The following is a 19,307-nucleotide window of genomic DNA, read 5'->3' as shown; positions in this document are numbered from 1 at the left end:
CCTTTCCTGCTGTATTGTTCTTCACAGAGCATGATGTCCTCTAGTATTCTCTATATTTCACTTATTTGTATCTCCTTGCACTAAAATATAAAAGTCAGGATAACAGGGATTTTTGTAGGTTGTGTTGACTGCTACGTTTCCCAGTGCCTCGAACAGTATCTGGCAAAGAGCAGTTGCTCAATGTTGAATGAATGAATGCTGAATGAATTTCAGAGAAATCAGAGAAATAAAAATAAAAAACCCAATGAAATCAAGGGTGATAACCTCAGAAACCATTAACTGGTAATGGAAAGCTTCATGAAGGTTTACACATGAGTGTGACAAGCTAGTCAATGTATAGGTTTCTCCTCTACAGAACTTCTAAGGGTATGCATTTAACCTTGGAAGACTTCTGAGAAATATTAACATTTACCTTCCTCATAGATTTGTGCTGAGGCTTAACATTGTCCTAAAAATTTTTTTTAAAAAACTCGATTTTAAATTATTTACTTATTTTGTTTTGTTATTTTGGCATCTGCAGTTATTCAGAGCCATATCAGAAAAGAGAATCTGGGAAGTTCTATTGTTAAAGTCAAATCACTGCTTTATTTTAGCAAATCTGACTACTGAACCAAATGACCCAATTTCATTTAAAGGTATTCCTCAGCTAATTCAGACCAGCTACAACACTTTACAAAATCAAGATATATCTTTATTCATCCTGAAACTGATGCAAACTAGGTCAAATTCTTAATTTATGGATTTAAACAAGACCTCGAAATAAATGTCCATTTTCTCTAAGTCGGCATTGTGGTAAAGGTTCTAAAAGAGAACAATGTACTAAAATATCTGTATTTCTTAACACCTTTAATTTCATGATTTAGCTCTCAGAAATTCAGTTGCTTTTGGTCTTGAGCCAATTACTTTGCCCAAAATAGGAATCTTTTTATCATTCATTTTGTAGGAGAGCAGAAGCACCTTAATAGAGAAGCTCTCTCTCTTCCAGGAGCCAGATCTATGTAACCTGAAACAAGCCTTCAACTGTAGAGGATATAAAGAAAGCCACATGAATTAACTGCACTTGCTCCTTGGATGGCATTTAAATTAAACAGTCTTATGCATAGAGTGGGTGTTAAATGGTGGTTAAAAAATAAAGAAGTAAAGATGGTAATAAACAGTCATGGAGCTTTAGAGGTGAAAACTGTATTGCAGTATAACTCAGTACTCATTGTGGTCCCCAGACCAGCAACTTCATTATCATCAGGCTGTTTACTGAAAATGAAGAATTTCAGGCACCACCCAGAAACTTCTAAAACAAAATTTCTGGGTGGAGCCTAGAGGAATGAAATTTTTAACAAATTCTCCAGGTGATTCTTATGCATTGCACTATCATGTACATCTTACAATTCTAAATGTCTAACTGTTAATATTTAAGAGGTTAGGGTCAACAGTACATATGAAAAAATTCCTTAAAACTTCTCAAAGTTGAATTTAAACAAAACCTTTTACCAGGCACTAAACACTATTGCTTCAAAACATAGTAACAAAAATAGAGCTGGGATTATATTTTAAATCCCTTGTGGACCATTTAAGTTCTTTGTTTCCTCTCAATATGAGAAAGTGTAGTTTGATTAATAATATAAGTATTACAAATTTTGAAAGGTAAACTAATAGTGTCATCCTTAATTTAGATATGAAACAAATGAATAATAAGAACTTATTCCAATTTCCCCAAATTGTATGGGAAAGCCAGTTTGAAAATTAGTTCCTGCTTTTTAGAAAGGCTCTATTTTAGCCTATTGTGGCTTTGCAAGAATAAGGTATTTATTGATTTCTACTTTAAAGAGTAGGTATGCAGCTATACTAAACCCCACCTTGTCAACAATCAGAGTAGTATAATAGAACAATCATAGTGTTAGGGTTGGAATTCTAGCCTTATTACTTATTATGGTATCTTGGCCAAAATATTTTACTTCTATGAGCTTGATTTCTTCATATATAAAATGTGGATAATAATAATTACCCCTGAGTTATGAAGCCTATATACATATTGGGAGAAGGAGAAATATTCATACATAGACAAATTAGAGAATGTATATTATAGGATAATATATATACATACATACATATATTTTTTAACAATTGTTGTGTCAAATAAATGATATATCTCTATTCCCAAGATTTTATCTTCAACTAAATCTTTTATTTAGAAAAATTTACGATTAAATTACACATCAGAGCACTGAAAGACAAACTAGAACCAAACCAGAAAATAAATAAACAAACAAATGACAACTGATTTCAAGTATTTGAGCTTATATTTTCAAGTGTGTTAAATAATTTCTAAACTAACAAAATTTTCCCTATGGTGGGGAGGGGCAGAGGGAAACAGAATCTTAAGCAAGCTCAATGCCCAGTGGGGAGCCTGACATGGGCTAGATCTCACAACCCTGAGATCATGACTTGAGCCAAAATCAAGAGTCATGCTTATCCAATTAAGCCATCCATGTGCCCTAAACTAAAAAAGACTTAATCTGATGAGTCTGATACACTCAGTTCACATTCTTTTATGATAGCCTTATTCTTTGCAAGAACCTGCTGTGTTCAAAGGATATAACACAGTCTTTAATCTTAAAATATTTAACCCCAAAGATAATTTTTTAATGTCTGATAAAACAATTTAAAAATTTTTGAGGTCTTCAGATCCAAGATTATGGCAAATCTTTTTATAAATTTCTGATAAATTACAGATGTGTTAAAAATGTTAAAATTATAGATAATTTATAGTATACATTAATATTATGGCATAGATTATTCATTATTGCTTCTGTCAATGGAATTTTGAAATAAGATAATGAGCTGATTAGAGGATATTGTCAGTCTGAGGAGATGAGAAATTTTGAAATAGTAGTTCTAAAGAATGGAACACATACTAGAGGAAGTTAAAAAAAATCACTGGGCACTTTTGAGTGCCTATTTTGGATTTGTGGTCGTGGATTTACTCAAGTATTGATTGCCACTTATGTTCTTTCTGCTATGTGTACCTCTTGGGTGGACCTTATTGGACATAAAATGTTGCCAAACCATGCTCACAAAGCCTGTTTGGACACTGTGCACAGAACAATCCAGAACTCCCATAGGGTCCAGTTAGTTTCCTTAGCCTCTTTCTCATCCAAATCTGGTTCCCTTAACCTCTCCAATCAAGTCTGAGAACAACCAAATATTGAGAAAAGCACATTAATATATCTCCTCAGTAAGGGGACAATGACCTAGTGAATATCTTCTGGCTTGTCTCTTACTAGGCCAAAGTGGTTGGCAGATTGGTGTTGGTATTATAATAGAGATGTGATATTATTGATTTTGTTTAGTCAGTGGAAAGAAGAGTCCTATTCATTGTCATAAAGTGAAGGGGTTGGAAAAAAATTATGTGTGACACCCCTTTGAATTCTAAGAATTCTATCTGTATGTTGGCTGTCATATCATATCATACTCAAGAAAAGGTGTATAAAGCCTATATAAAGTAAACGTTTGCAAAAGGTTTGTGAGTATTGTCACAATTTTTGGTAAGGCTGTACACATCCCTACTTTGGAAAAAAATTAAAAGAGTAGGGATGCCTGGGTGGCTCAGTGTTTGAGTGCTTTTGGCTCAGCGCATGATCCTGGAGTCCCGGGATGGAGTCCCACCTTGGGCTCCCTGCATGGAGCCTACTTCTCCCTCTGCCTATGTCTCTGCCTCTCTTTCTCTGTGTCTCTCATGAATAGATAAATAAAATCTTTTACTTTAAAAAAAAATTAAAACAGTAGTTGAGACTTCAGAAAAAATTTTTCCTTTTTTGTTCAAAATAAATGCCCTGTAGAATTCAAACTTAAAACTAGAATGTATTGAGCATCTATATTATATGTCAGGCAATATTCTATGTGCTTTCACCAACATGGTCTCATTTAATATGATAACCAAACCTGAGAATTAGTTCCTATACTCTCATTTGATGAGGAGACTCAACGGCATGAAGTAACCTACCAAAGGTTTCACCATAGGTGAAAACTGGCATTTAGACCCAGGTCTTCAACTCTATGCCTACTGTTCTTTCCACATTGCACACTGCTTCTCAAATAACTTCCACTTAACATCGCTGCTTTCTGTGAACATGATAAAGTTTAAAATTACACTTGAACAATTGTTAAAATGTTACCAATCTAAATATTTACGTCCACCTAACTTTATGAAATATAGTATCAAATCTCAGTTGATCAGCAATGGTGATGCAGATGTTGACAATTTTTAAATTGTAACATTCCTTTAAAATTTTAAGCCACAGTACTAATCATTGAAAAATATGGAAACTCCTAAAATTTAGAATAAACTCATGTACGTCACCCATAAATCACTTAACATATTTTTGAATATCTTCTCATTAAGACCTTTTCACTTGATTCAGTACAATCATTGAAGAAATATTTATTGAGTGTCTGCTTATCAACATTCACTATTTGTGGGATAGCTTAAAGTCCAGCATGAAGATAATAACCAAGATTATCAAGGTTTTATATATAATTATCATGGCCATTTTCCCATGAGGAAATGAGGCATATAAAACTTAAGTTATGTGTCTGATGTCTTACAGGATTCTTCCTTTTAATCAATAGGATATGTTTTTTCAAAAAAAAAACTATGTTGTAAGAAGTTTACAGTTTAGGGGCATCTGAGTAGCTCAATCAGTTAAGCGTCTGACTCTTTCAGCTCAGGTCATGATCTCAGGTTTGTGATGTCGAGCCCCACTTTGGGCTCTCTGCTCAGTGTGGAATCTGCTTGAGATTCTCTCTCCCTCTTCCCCTCCCCTGCTCTCTCTCTCTCTTTCTCTCTCTCTTAGATAAATAAAATAAAAATTTTTAAAAAGCAGAAGTTTGTACATTTTGGAATTGAGAGGAAATAGGTACATAAATCATTACAAATATTATAAAAACATAAAGAGGAGAGCTGTAGGGACAGAGAAGATTACAGTTGACTCTGCCTGGTGTGAGGTAAGAAAGTGGTCAGAGAAAGATTGGAGATGAAGGTAGTAGAGGGTCTGGAGAGATGCAATGAAGAGAATAAGTGATATTCTAGTAAGAGAAACCTGCTTATACGGAAACAGGGAAGTTGAGGGCATAGCCCTTGTGGGAAAGTACAAGTACCTTGGCGATGACAATCCAGAAAATATATAAATCGGAACGTGTTAGGAGATTGCCCCAGAACCTATCAGAAGCCATATGTTGAAGGTTCTAATATAGAAATGCTTAGGGATTTCTTTATAGAATGGGACTTTAGCCTACAGGTCAAGGCAGTTGCTAAAAGATTATGACCAAGGGAGTGATATGATTTCAACAGTGTTGAAATTTCACCAGGTCCTAGTGTTCGAGGCAGATGCTGCAGGCAATACAATCACTTGGGGGGGGGGGTGTGTGTGACTGAAATAGCGGTCATAGAGCATATAAAATTCCAATTCCCATGAAGCCAAGAGCAACATCTTAATTCAAAACTATTTATTGAGTACCTGCTGAATGGTAGTCCCTAGGGTGAACTGATATTCAAATTTGAATGAGAGGTGTTAATGATATTCAATAAAATTTTAACGCTATTGTTGATTGAAGGATTTGAAGTAATTAATCACTGGCCTTTTCATTACCCTATTTTCATTTATTCTCATTTAGTATGTTATACTCTTAATGTCATTGTTTAAATATGCATTTGCTTTCAGTAGTCACAAGCTTATAGAGTTCATTCAGATTCTTCCAGCACAAGGACAATAACACAATCTCCAAGTACAGAAATTGAAAAAAAAAAAAAAAAGCCCCAATAACCTTCCTGAACATCTCAGAACTAACAATATCATGTGAAAAAAAAAAATCTGTGTATAGAAATTAAAACATATGGGATTTAATTTCAACTCTTTTCACTGATCAATTGAAATTGGAAAAGAGATAGGACTGTATCACAGAAAACTTTTAAAAAGAACAAACAGTTCCTTTAAAGTTTGTATATGGTTGAAAATTATGGAGCCGTAGCTCTAAATTTAAAAGAATTTTTACTTAAAAGCTATGAAAATCTTTAAAAATTTTTGAACTGTTTTCACAAATTTCCTCAATTTAAGGTTGGTAATACAAATAATATCCTTATTCCATAGTGAAACCACGGAGTCTTAGATTAAACTACTTATTCAGGATAACACAGTCAGGAATTTGTTCACTGAATCAACACTGAATCAATTTATAGTGAGATTTTCCTCACTATAAATTCTATGCTATTCTGCTCTATCACATTGCCTGTCAGAGGGACATACATAATCATTCATCTATTCATTCATTCATTCGTTCATTCTTCACATGTATACTTACTGCCTATTAGTACGAAACACTGTGAGATTCATGGGAGATTATAAATCAGAGTCTGCTCTGAGGACTGGCAAGGGAGGTATGAGGGCCAGTGACAGCTATGAATGACGTGGAAATCATGCGTAGTAAGACAGTAATAGAAAGAATTATGAAAGGTCATCACTGGAATAAATTCTTTCTGGATAAGGAATCATGGAAAGCTGTACAGGATGGATAGCATTTTAGGTGAGTCTGAGCAGCTAGCATTTGGGCAAAGAGAGATAGGGCATGAATTCCAAGGAGTGGAAACTGTATGGGCAAAAGGAGGAAGAAAGTGAAGTGTGGAATGTGTTCAAGAAACAATGAATCATCCTTTTTGCAGGAGGGGAGTGTGAAGGTTGAGAGGAGAAAACACAGCTAAAAACTTTTTTACAGACTGGACAAAGGTGCTTACACTTTTCGTATTGGGCAGAATGAGGGGATGAAAACACCAGTGGTCTTTTTGAAGCCACACAAATTCAGGTTTAAATACAGGCTCTGCTGCTTACAAGCTGTGTGATCAATTTAGATATTTCTCTATAACTTTTATATATGGTCCATGGAAGGAAGACATTTATTAAACATCTCATAAATATTTTCCAAAATAATAAAAATATTTCACCTCAATGAAGGTGCGAAGATCAAATGACAGGATGTTTGAAAAGTGAATGGCACAATAAGTGTCAGTAAACAATTTCTTTTCCCATTCTGTGGTAGTCAGTGGCGAACCAGGGAGCATGTTTACTAAGGCTGGTGATGTAATGAGAGTCATGTCTGAGTAAAGCAAATATGCTGGGCAAATTAGAAGACAGAAGGAGTAAATGATTAGAGGTAAAAAGTCTTTTTTTTGCCATTGAGCACACAGGGGAATGATGGTCTCAAAGAGGTAACACTACCGGGATTATTTACTATCTAGAAGGATAAAAGAACATTGCAACATATTCTAATTATATCAAAGTGAAATACAGAAAAAGATTACAGTGGAATTAATTCTGGAATATTGCTGTGAGACAAAATCTGAATGAAACCAAACTTTTAAATAAAAGAGGCTTTCATACTGAGCTCATATTAGAAGCAGGGGCTCTGAGTCTTTTGCTTCTACCACCTTTGATCTCTGGGAGAGGTCATTTGGATGAAACAAAATGTTCTCAACTCTCCACACCTGGATAAATTTCCAGCTTTCAGAACAGCCACTCAGGAAACTCATCCAGGATTACCTGAATAGAGGTTCATTTCAAAGGGAATCTTTTTTAAAAGACTCATTTAAAATTAGGGACTTTGATCACAAGAGTGTGCCAATAGCTTACTTGACCATGATTCTACTGTCAGAAAAACCCATGAGGTCAAACAGGAATAGGCAGCTATTTGTTGAATGGTCTCCTCAACAGAGCTGTTCTTTTTGAAATGGATATGTGAGGCTTTAAAGCCATCCTCTCCATTTGTTGTTATATTCATTTCCCAAAGCTAAAGTGAGCCTTGGAAAAAAATTGTTTCTTCTAAACTTCTAACCATAAACATTTCTCTAGATGTTTATGCATTAACTAAATATTTACAAATGCAATAAGTGAACTCTTAGCAACTGATATTTATTGTGTACTCTCAGTGTATAGAACACTACTTAAAATCAGGCTTTGGATAAAAGAAGTGGATGGAAGAGAAAGCATGCATGACGATGTTATGTTTACGATAGAAGTGGAGGGGAAATGTGTATATGTACCCACATGCCTATGAAATGGAATAGTCAAATCCTAATCCCCTTAGTGTCCTTGAATCTTTCTCTGTGAGAGTGGCTAAAAGAATTCAATTACTTTTTCAGAGTTTTCAACACTAAAATAATTGTTAATTGATAATTTCATATCCAGAAAAAATAGTTTGTAAACTCCTAAAAGACATGTTTCCCTGCCTGTACAGCCCATTGCAGGATACAGACAAGGCCTATATGGATCCTCTCTTCCTGGACCAAATGAGGTCCCAGGGCTCCTGACAGTATGCCTGACTGTACACAGTATGGCTGCAGTAGTTGGTGATGAAGGGTCAGGAGCTCAGTCAATTTCCAGAATGAGACCATAATTAAAACTGAACACATCATTTCCTTGGAGATCATCTGGAAAAAACTTGTACCATGCCTTTCAACGCCACTTATGTTTTCGCTCTAACTTCAATCTTCCCAATGTATCTTCTTTCATTCAGGTTCTAATCTCCATATATCTCTGTACATCTCTACTCTACATCAACCCCTCTCTGCTACTAACTCCCTAACCCTTGCCAAGAAGACTTTTGTTACTGAAAATCTGTCATTGGCAAAATTTACTATGACCTCCTCTCTTTCTTGGACTTTCTTCCCACCTTCTTGTTTTAGTTGATTGCTGGGCATCCCTGATATCCTCTCAATTTGGGGCTGTTCTTTTACCCCTACCCCATTATCACAGAGCCTGAAGCACGGATGAGTGTCCTCCTAGTTCTTCACTTGCACTTTTGGCATTTTTGGCTCTTGTCTTTTTTAAAAGCCTAACTCTTTTGAAAAGCAAAGTAGCAGACTATAGACTATTTCTTCTGTTTTACTCCCTTACCCACCCACTTCCAAACCCTGCCCCTTACCTCCCAGTCATAAATGATTCCACCACTTGGTTCACCATCCTCTTCAATACTGCTTCTCCCATTGTTGTTAATGATTTTAATGTACACTGAAGTGATCTAACACCTTGCCCTTCTAAAATGTTGCCTTCCTCATTTCTGAAGATGTTTTCTTCTATTTCACCTTAGCATCCATTCCCCTGTAATTGCCCAAAACTGTACCACTCACACAATTTTGATTCTAAGCACGCACTTCTCCAACTACCATTATCTATCTAGCATTCCAAGTTTATTATAGTGTCCTCACTTCAACCCCAGCCAGATAGTCAATTCATTGACCCTGATAATTTCTTAGAGAACATAAACCTCTTATTGTCTTCCCCTTTTCCTTGACAATTTAGAGTCCATGGTTCTATTTAATTCATTTGGCAAAGCCCCAAATCTAGTTGAATCTACCTCTTCAATGACGCTTCTTCTGCACAGCACCTGGCCATGGCACAAGAAAAACAAACAAATTATGACTTGTCTCTGTTTAAATTTATGACCACAAATCTCAAGTGGGCTCAGTTGAATGCCCTGTTTTTGTATAGCATTTCTCTACTTAATTCACTTTCTCATTCTCCTGGAGGAATATTTTCTATTTCTGTATTTAAACCTCCAGATCTTTATTCTCAGCTAATGACCTCATTTGTTATTTCACTTTGAAAGTAGAATAATTCAAAAAAGAACTACTCCATACTCCAAAACCGAATCTTCCAACTTATTTGCATTTGTACATCCATATTTTCCCTTCTTTTATATTAAAATGAATGAACTATTAAAGAAGAGCTAAGGCAATTTTGAAGGAGAACAAGTACGAGAACTTACATTCCAGATATCAATATTATAAAACTAATAGTTAAGAATGTATTATTGGCACAAGGATAGACAAAGAGACTAATGGAACAGAACAGAGTCCAGGAAATAGACCCAAACATCTACATTTTTCTGATTTATGAAAAAGTGACACTACAGTGTAGATAGAGTATGGTCTTTTTAATAAATAGTGTGGGCCAAATGGAGGTACACATGGAAAAAAAATAATCTTGAACCCTGACATATCATAAGAGAAAATTAATTTCAGATGAATTATAGATCTAAATATAAAAATAAAACAATAAAACATTTAGGAAAAAAAGACCACTGTCATGATCTTGATTTAGTCAAAGATATCTTAAGTAGGACAGAAGAAGAAAAAGATAATTATTTTGACTACAATAAAATTAAAACCTTCTGCTCATCAAAAAACACTATTAAGAGTGAAAAAGTAAGCCACAGAATGGAAGAAGACATCTGCAGTACAAATATCTGACAAAGAAACAGAACATATAAATAATTACCACAAATCAATAAGGAAGAACAATCACCTAATGAGAAAATAGGCAAAGACTTAAATAAATATCTCTTAAAAGGGAAAATTCAAGTAGTCATAAAAATACAAAAAGATACTCAACTTCATTAGTCATCAGAGACATGCAAATTTAATCCATGATAGTATACCAGGGCATAACAACCAGAATGAGTAAATTGAAGAAGAAAATATCAAATGTTGACAAAGATGTGAAACAAATACAACTCTCCATACACTGCTAAGAGTGTGTGTTGATAAGAGTGTAAACTGGTGGAATCACTTTGGGAAACTGTTGGGCAGCAGCTACAGCAAATGAAAACACACTTTCCCATAACCCAGCAATCAAAGTTCTTGATGGTTATCCAAGAGAAACATATACATATGTTCATCAACAAGCACATACAAATACATTCATGGCAGCAGTATTCATAATGGCCCAACACTTGAAACTACCCTAATGTCTGTCAACGGTAGAATGGATAAATTAATTGTATTATATTTATACAGAAGAACACTGGTCAGTAGTGAGGATGAATGAATTATATCTACAGGCAATAACATGGAAAAGTTTTACAAACATGTTAAGAGAAAGAAGTCAGACATGAAAGAGTACATTTTCTATAATTCCATTAAAATACGGTTCAAAAAAAGCCAAAAATTAACCTGAGGTGTTAGAAGTTGGGAGAGTGATTACCCTCAGCAAGAAGCAGGGGTTGTTTTAACACAAATGAATTTATCAAATATCCTGTTACAAATACACATTTGAGTTACCTTTGCTTTATAAAGGTATTTCAAGGAGATCAACATGGTATTTCAAGGGGATCCCTGGGTGGCTCAGAGGTTGAGCGTCTGCCTTCCACCCAAGGGCGTGATCCTGGAGTCCCTGGATTGTGTCCCACATCAGGCTCCCTGGATGGAGCCTGCTTCTCCCTCTGCCTATGTGTCTGCCTCTCTCTCTTTGGGTCTCTCATGAATAAATAAATGAAATATTTTTTTTTAAAAAAGCATGATATTTCAGGTAGAAAAATCAATAACAAAATAGTCAAAAACTAAAATTATTGCAAAAATATAAATGCAGTTCAGATTGCCAATTTTTCCTACTTTAAAGTCTGCATAAAATGCATGTCTAAATTTGCAAAACCTTTTTCTTTTTTTAAGATTTATTTATTTGAGAGAGAGAGTGTGTGTGGGAGATGGGGAAGAGAGAGAGAGAGAGAGAGAATCCTCAAGGAGAGAGAGAGAGAGAGAGAGAGAGAGAGAGAGAATCCTCAAGCAGACTCTACACTGAGTGCAGAGCCCAATGCCTGGCTCAATTTTATGACCCTGAGATCATGACCAGAGTGGAAATCAAAAGTCGGATGAAACGCTCAACTGACTCAGTCACACAGGCACCCCTAAATTTTGGAAAACTTTTAGTTCTCTTCCAGAAGCCTTTACTATATTCTCTTTTAATAAGAAATGATGTCATTTACCCATGTCTTTATTTGTTAAAACTGTGAAAAACAAAACAAAAAGTGAGAAAAATTACTTTGAAATGAATCAAACATAGGCAGCCACTTGCTCAGTCTACCTTTTTATCACCACGCCAACTTTGAACACATAGGATGCAACCCCTGCATTTACTACCTCTCTTGAAATTTTTCGCTATAACTATATAAAATGAAGATAACAACAGCAGTTATCTCTTACAGTGTTATAAAGATGAAATGAGATAAAAATGTATTATCCTGGAATAGTGGCTGCTAGCACTTAATAATAATACCCTTAATTTGTATTAATGTTAACATCAGAAATGAGGTGTTTGTTAAATCACTATTGATTTCTGGGCTCACCCCCAGACCTGCTAAAGCTGAATTGCTAGTTTGGCCTGGAAATCTGCATTTTAACTAGGCTTTTGAGTGATTATTTTTGTAGACTTGAATTTGAAGGCCACTATTCAGAGATTAAGGCTTACCTCTTGTTCCTCAGAGCTCCAATACAGGGATCTGCATACAGTAAATGCTTGCTGACAGTGTGATATTCAGCATTGCCAGACGTGTATGATAATAAATTATTAGAGAAATCTGGAATTTGTTACACATTTGTGCAGTATAAAGGAATAGGTTTTTACATTTTGACTCCAGCAAAATATAAAAGGAGGCTTGTTTTGTTAATAGCACTAAAAATTGCTTCAGTTTTAATCCACTTAACTTTCTTTATAAACATGAAAGCATTTGAATCCTTTCATATTTTACATAATAAGTCAGGTTTTTATTGCTTTTTGTTTTTGTTTTGTTTTGTTTTAGTTTAGAAGATCCAGAGAGTATACACATGTGCTCATGGAGAGGACAAATGACCAAAATCCCTGGCTCTGCACAATTAATATTAGGTCCACAACTAGGCTCCTATAACTACTTTCTTTTTTATATTTGTATTCATCTAAAGGAAAGTTCAGTCTAAAAAGAGAACTGCGGGATCCCTGGGTGGCGCAGCGGTTTAGCGCCTGCCTTTGGCCCAGGGCGCGATCCTGGAGACCCGGGATCGAATCCCACGTTGGGCTCCCAGTGCATGGAGCCTGCTTCTCCCTCTGCCTGTGTCTCTGCCTCTCTCTCTCTCACTGTGTGCCTATCATAAATAAATAAAAATTAAAAAAAAAAAGAGAACTGCACTGAAAATGTCTTCAACTGTTTAGTCAAATAAGAATTTAAATCAAATTATAGCATCTATTTTAATTTCTGTCTATAAAAGTTACACAATTTGTTGCACGAATAGAAAATTTTAATAGGAGAATAAATCTTTTCATTAGATGTCTGATTGCATTGAAAGAACAAGAGGGTCAAGGTTTGACAAAAGAGAAAAATTATCTACACTGTGATGAGCATACCATAATGTACAGAGTTGTTGCATCAATATGTTGTATGTCTAAAACAAATGCAATATTGTATATCATCTTCGATTAAAAGAGACAAAAGTTAGGAATTATTTCTAACTTCATTTTCTGTTTCACGTCGTTAAGTAAACAAAGATTAAAAGATAAAACCTAGACATTTTATTAGTGCAAAAATAATGTTTAGGAACTAAATGTTCAGAGACTAAAGCCTTAAAGCATATGCCCTACTGTGAGAGATAAATTCATATAATTCACGTACATATTTACAGCTACCATTGGCTGTCCCAGTAAATCTAAACTTTCTCAACTAGTTGAAGAGGTTCAGTGAGCTTTTATGACACATTTATTTCATAAGCCAAAATAAGAGTGGTTGGGATTAGACATGAACAACTTGACCTGCAGGCCACCAGATGGACTTATTTTCCAGCCAAAAATCCACTCTTTCATGAATATCAAATGCCCTTGACTTTCTGATGCCACAAATAACCTTTAAAATGATTCTGAAGTACACGGAGACTTTTTTTTTTTAATCTTTCTTCCTCAAGAAAGGAAAGGACAGGATTTTTTTCTTTTCCTTTCTGGCAGTGATGCTAAGTTCTGACAGTTTGCTAAGCAATGGAAATCATGCCGTAAGCAAAAGTCTCTCTAAGACAGAGATTCTTACAAAATAATCTTTATTTTTCCAATGGATACTGGCTACTTTTATAGGATCCAATTCCAAGAACAACTTCACTGAAGCAGAGTTCTCTGAGACTGAAATCACAGGACATATATGCTGAACCACTAAGGCTTCTCTTCTACCTGTGTCCAGTGGTAGCTTGACCTCCAGACCTCCCAGTCTATCTCTGTTCCACAGGCTAACTTTGGACGTGCAAATCAGCAACAGTGACCTATATTCTAATAGGATAGAATTAGAATATGAAAATGAGCGAATGCCTTAAGTGACAGGTTAGCTATATAGCAAGGCAACAATATTAAAAATGCTTTCCTTAAGCACCCAAATAACCCGATTTCTCTCAGAGTTAAACAGAAAATTCACAGACGTGAGGAATGGCAGAAAACTTTAGATGAAATTTGAATCCTGTTGAACATTTATCATTGAATTTCCTTGCACTTGAGAACTGCCTTGGTAATCAATCACACAAGGCCCTCTTCACTGATCCAGTTAGATAAAATTACCTATCAAAGACCCAGAGAGAGTCATTTGTAGGCAGATTTTACATTGCTTTCCCTCTGTTTCTTTGGCCCCTTTTACGTCCGCGAAGACCTAAGACTTTGATGACTCAATTCTAGATTTAAGAACAAACCAAGAGTTGCACACCTTTCTTATCAACGATGGTGTTTGTGAATTGTATTGTGACGCCTGAAAGAAATCTGGGCATGCTCAAAAGCCAAAATAGATTTGGAAAAGGAGACCCCTTCTGGAGACATCTGGTTGGTAGGTGAGACTTTACAAGTCCAGATCTCATTCGAAAACGTGGAGGGCAGGCACTTCACAGCGGGCTCCTGAGAATAAGCAAAATGCTACTAGACCAGAGAGGAGACGTTCAAGATCATGAAGAGGGCATCCCATTTAATACTCACCACAGCTCAATACCCACATTTCATTCATCCACTCGTTTCCCATATTGTCTGTCACTCCTTTCAATTAGGAGCTGGGTCTCAATTAAATGCTTAACATTTCTCCAAGGAACAAATATAGGAAGTGGTAACACTTACTTTCCAGTAATAAACTGACTCCTGGACGGTGTGCAAATAGGCTGGACATAGTAGTTCTCCAGTTTAACTCCTTCGGCCGCGAGCTTGTCCAGGGTGGGCGTCTTTATCTCAGAGCCGTGGTAACCCACATCTCTAAATCCCTGATCATCCGCTAGGATGAAAATGAGATGGGGCTGGGAGGTGGCAGTTGTGCTGGGCTCCGGGATCTCTCCAGACTGAGCTCGCAAGGGCCCTTCCTCCTCTTCCTCCAAGCCCTGGCCCCAGGACAGGTAACCGTAGGTGAGGAGGCTGAGGACCCAGACGGCTGCCAGCGCCCCCATCGCTAGCATCCTTTCCCGGCCCGACCCAGGCTGGCGGCGGAGGCGCAGGCCCCGCAGGGGCCCCGGGGGCCATTCACTGGGGTCGCGGCTGAGGCTCCACGCGCAGAACCACGCGCAGACCCGCGCGCCGCCGCCGCCGCCGCCGCACACATGCACGCGGGAGGGGGGGAGCGAACGGGCGGCGGCTGCCTCCACCCGGAAAGGCGTCCTGCGCTCCAGCTCGCGGCTGTCAGCACGTGCAACAGCCTGCGCCTTCCACGAGCGCCGAGACGTCGGAAAAACAGTCGCTCTTCTCCGTCAAAGTTCACTTCCTCCTCCTCGCTCCCCTGAGCAGCTTGCACGCGCACGCACACCCAAAAGTGAATGCCAACACCCCAAAGTTCTCGGGAGAAAAGTCTAGTAAGGAATTGGGAATCCCCGAGGGGGTGGGGGTGGGGGCTTTTGTGGCCGGAGCGCCCTGGAGGTTGGGGACGGGGCGGCCGGGGGCGCGCGCGCGCGCGTCGGGGCGCTCCGGGGGCCCCTCGCCGGGAAAGCTCCGCGAGGCCGAGCCGCCGCGCCCCGCTCGCACCCCGGCAGACACCCCGCGGCCCGCGGCGGACCGACTTCCTGACCACTTTCCTCCACTTTTCCGGGGCTCTCTACTTCTCCCGCTCCTCTCCAAGGCGTCGGCCAATCTCCCCGACACCGGGCGGCGAAGTGAGGGGGGACCCAAACCAGCGCGGTCCCCTACTTCTCTCCACGGCAACCACCCTGTGCGGCGGGAGCGCCGGGTCCTCCGGGCCGCGGGAGCGCGTGGGGGGCGGAGCGCGGCCCGGCCTGGTGGCCGCTCCCCGCCGCGCCCCCTCGGCCCCCGCGGAGCCGGCGGACGCTCGGGCGCGCGGTGCCGGCAACCGAGCTTGGTTTTGGCCCCGGCCGTTCCTTGCCGCCGCCGCCTCCCGCTCCTGTGTCCGTGAATCGCAGACCCGTACTTTCGGCGCTAGCTCGTCCAGGAAGGCGGGAGGGTGCGGTCCTGGCTGAGAGGTTCGGCCTTTCCCTTTTTCCTTTCCGCGCGGAGGGGGGAGAGGAGGCTCGGCGGGGCCCGCGGCGCGAAGGTGCGCGCCCTGCTCGGGGTGCGGGGCCCGGGGCGTCCGCCGCGCCCGCTGCTCTCGGGCTCTCGGGCTCTCGGGCTCCGGCGGCCGCGCTCCCGCGGCGGGCGAGGGCGCAGGCGGGCCGGGTCGCCGGGGGCGAGGCGGGCGGGCGCGAGTGCTCGCGGCTCCGTAAGCCGGGAGCCCTCCCGCCCATCCCGACCGCTGCGCTTGCAAACTTCCTCGAGCTTCTGGAGGGAGTGAGAGGAAGAGCCGAGAAACAACTGCGTAGCGCATACTCTTCCTAACGCTCTTCTGGTTTTCCTTTGCTGCTTTCTTCCCTCCACTCCCCCCCCCCTCCCCATTTTTCCTACTCCTTTTATCCCGCCTCTCTCTCTCTCTCTCTCTCTCCTTTTTTTTTTTTTTTTTTTTTTTTTTTTTTTAACAGTCGCGACTACAAGTTTTTAAATTGAATCTCCTTTCGCTGTTGCTGGCCTTTACAGGCTGACTTCCTCGTTAGCTTCTCCCTACGTGAAGGTCTTGAAGTTGTCCTCTCTTATTCTTTTTTAGAAAATTTTTAAAGATTTTTATTTATTTATTCATAGAGACACACAGAGAGAGGCGGAGACACAGGCAGAGGGAGAAGCAGGCCCCATGCAGGGAGCCCGACGTGGGACTCGAGCCCAGGTCTCCGGGATCAGGCCCTGGGCTGCAGGCGGCGCTAAACCGCTGCGCCACCCAGGCCGCCCGTCCTCTCCCCCAGATTTACCCACCGGGCATCTCCAGCAAAGAACGAGGGGCGAAGAGGAGTTCCGCATTTCATTCTCGAGAACTGAAAGCCCAGTCTGCACTCTTGCAGTAGAGAAACTATTTCTCATCTAAGAGTTCCAGGAACTGCATCAGTTTTTTTGTTTTATTATTATTTTTAACCATGTAGAGTGAAACTATTGTAAAAGCTTGTCCTGACTGTGAAGATATGCCTGCTTTTTACTAGAGTCACAGGTTTTTAAAGCCCTGCTCAGTCAGGAAAGGGATTTGTGGTGTCTATAGAGGAGGCAGTCAACGCCAAGAGCCATTGAGACGTTTTTGCTTTCCCAAAATTTATTCAAGTTATTTATTGAACACCTACTATGGGCTGGCACATAAAAAAGCCAGATCCTCCCAATTGCCTATGCATAAATCTAGGTTTCACTTAGCCATTTGTTTTTAATTCCTCTTGTTGCTAAAGTTCCTATTTAGTTTCTAGGCAAAACATTTGTAAAATGGAAACTCAGCACCTTTGAAATTTGCAGTGTGCCTCATGCAGTTATTTTTGCTAACATGTGTAGCCCTCTACCAGTTTATTTTCTTCCCTGAGGCCATTTTGATTAGTCTATGGAGACTAATCTGTGGAGAGATGAGCGTACTTGAAAATATGATCTGGCAATTCTGTAAGTTAAATCACCAATATGTAATGAGTGAACTGAATATTGGGAGTTTGGAAAGCACTGTGGTAAGGCCCTCAGCTATGTAGGCCTAACAAGGGGCTTGAGTGTCAACAGACATTCAGATAGATGGGCTACTTTAGTTGGGGATAATGAATGACATAGCACAGGAAGTGTCCATGTTGCTCTGCAAGAAAGAGGACCCTTTTCAGTTCAGATTTCAAGCAAGAGTGAATACTTGCACACCCACATCTGCCTTATAGTATATATATAGTGCTTTACACACTTTATTGCTTTTCCTTCTCTTCCAATTTTATGAGGTATTCTTCTATTCAACAAATATCTGGGGAGCTGGGCCAATGCTAGTAGCTGGGGAAGTAATGGTTAACTAAATCAGCCACAGCATCTGCTTTTGTGGAACTTACCGTTGACTGCAATAGATATGCTCATCAATGAAGCATCTCAAACTCCAAAAGTTCTCTACTATTCTGCAGTATTCTGAAGCAAAGGAATAAAATCAAAAGAAATTTTAGAAGGAAGAAAGCTGACTTAGACTGGGTGCAGTTAGTGGGTGAGGTGGCACAGGGAAGTAACCTTTAAACTGAGGGAGATGCTATTTTCTGTTATCCACCCCTCTTTTTTAAGAGTTTAGCTTTTTATTGAACAGATCAGAAGAAGTTTAGCCAAAAAGACTGAAGCTCAGGAATCGCTCGGTGGCTCAGAGGTTTAGCGCCTGCCTTCGGCCCAGGGTGTGATCCTGGAGACCCAGGATCAAGTCCTGCATCGGGCTCCCTGCATGGAGCCTGCTTCTCCCTCTGCCTGTGTCTCTGCCTCTCTCTCTGTGTCTATCATGAATAAATAAATAAAATCATAAAAGAAAAAAAAAAGACTGAAGCTCATGTCATCATCAGACTCCTCTGATTCTTCTTTCTTTGCTACCACTTTCTTCTCAGCTGGGGCAGCAGTGGTGGAGGGAGCAGGATCTTCTGCTGGTGGCGTACCAGCTGCTGGGGCAGGTCCTTCTGCTCCTACACTGTAGATGAGGCTCTCCTGGTATTGACGCTGGCCAGGGCCTGGCAAACAAGCCTGGACCAGAAGGTTCAACATTTACACCCACTTCTTTAATGAGGGCATTGCTCTTATTCTCTGTGATGGTCACCATGTTGTGCAGGATGAGGGCTGAGTTGTGCAGGATGAGGGCTGAGTAGAAACAGGTGAGGTCCCAGCTGGGGGCCATGGTGTGGATTAGTGCTGAGTGGGTGCTGCCAGGCAAGGTGCAAGTCATAGGATGAAGTGAGGGCCTCACCCATCCTGGCCTTAGTTTCCGAGGAAAGATGGGAGGACAGAGCACCTTAGAGGCTGCTGAGTAAAAGCAGTTACCACTTTTTTACAGGAAACAAACTGAGATGTGGCAGATACGTCTGTCTTCAAAACCCCATGTTTTTCAAAAGATAATCTTCCTACAAATGGACATTAAGATCTTTTCTAGCCACACAGCACAGAGAAAGACAACACAGCTGCCAGAGTTAGAGAATTCTAATCTTCACAGAAGGTATGCATGTTCTCCACATTCAGGAC

At 39.8% G+C, this 19,307-nt stretch overlaps 1 protein-coding gene, 1 long non-coding RNA gene and 1 pseudogene across 2 annotated transcripts in view; 1 reads left to right on the top strand and 2 right to left on the bottom strand.

The window, feature by feature from the left end:
• Positions 1 to 15,314, bottom strand: part of ARSJ (arylsulfatase family member J) — a 79,730-nt gene extending 64,416 nt beyond the window's left edge. The window contains 2 exon segments of the mRNA NM_001048116.1: positions 14,922 to 15,254; positions 15,256 to 15,314. Of these exon segments, the coding sequence (NP_001041581.1) occupies positions 14,922 to 15,254; positions 15,256 to 15,314 (392 nt within the window).
• A 74-nt stretch (positions 15,315 to 15,388) lies between these two features.
• Positions 15,389 to 17,278, top strand: LOC119867211. Its single transcript, XR_005382625.1, has 2 exons — positions 15,389 to 15,640; positions 16,911 to 17,278. It is a non-coding gene; the product is annotated as an uncharacterized LOC119867211 (long non-coding RNA).
• A 1,339-nt stretch (positions 17,279 to 18,617) lies between these two features.
• LOC119867210 lies at positions 18,618 to 18,966 on the bottom strand (annotated as a pseudogene).
• Positions 18,967 to 19,307: the final 341 nt, after the last annotated feature.

The sequence above is a fragment of the Canis lupus genome, chromosome 32 (genome assembly GCF_011100685.1).
Source record: "Canis lupus familiaris isolate Mischka breed German Shepherd chromosome 32, alternate assembly UU_Cfam_GSD_1.0, whole genome shotgun sequence".
NCBI classification, from domain to species: Eukaryota; Metazoa; Chordata; class Mammalia; order Carnivora; family Canidae; genus Canis; species Canis lupus.
This window is presented reverse-complemented; position numbering and strand designations above follow the sequence as displayed.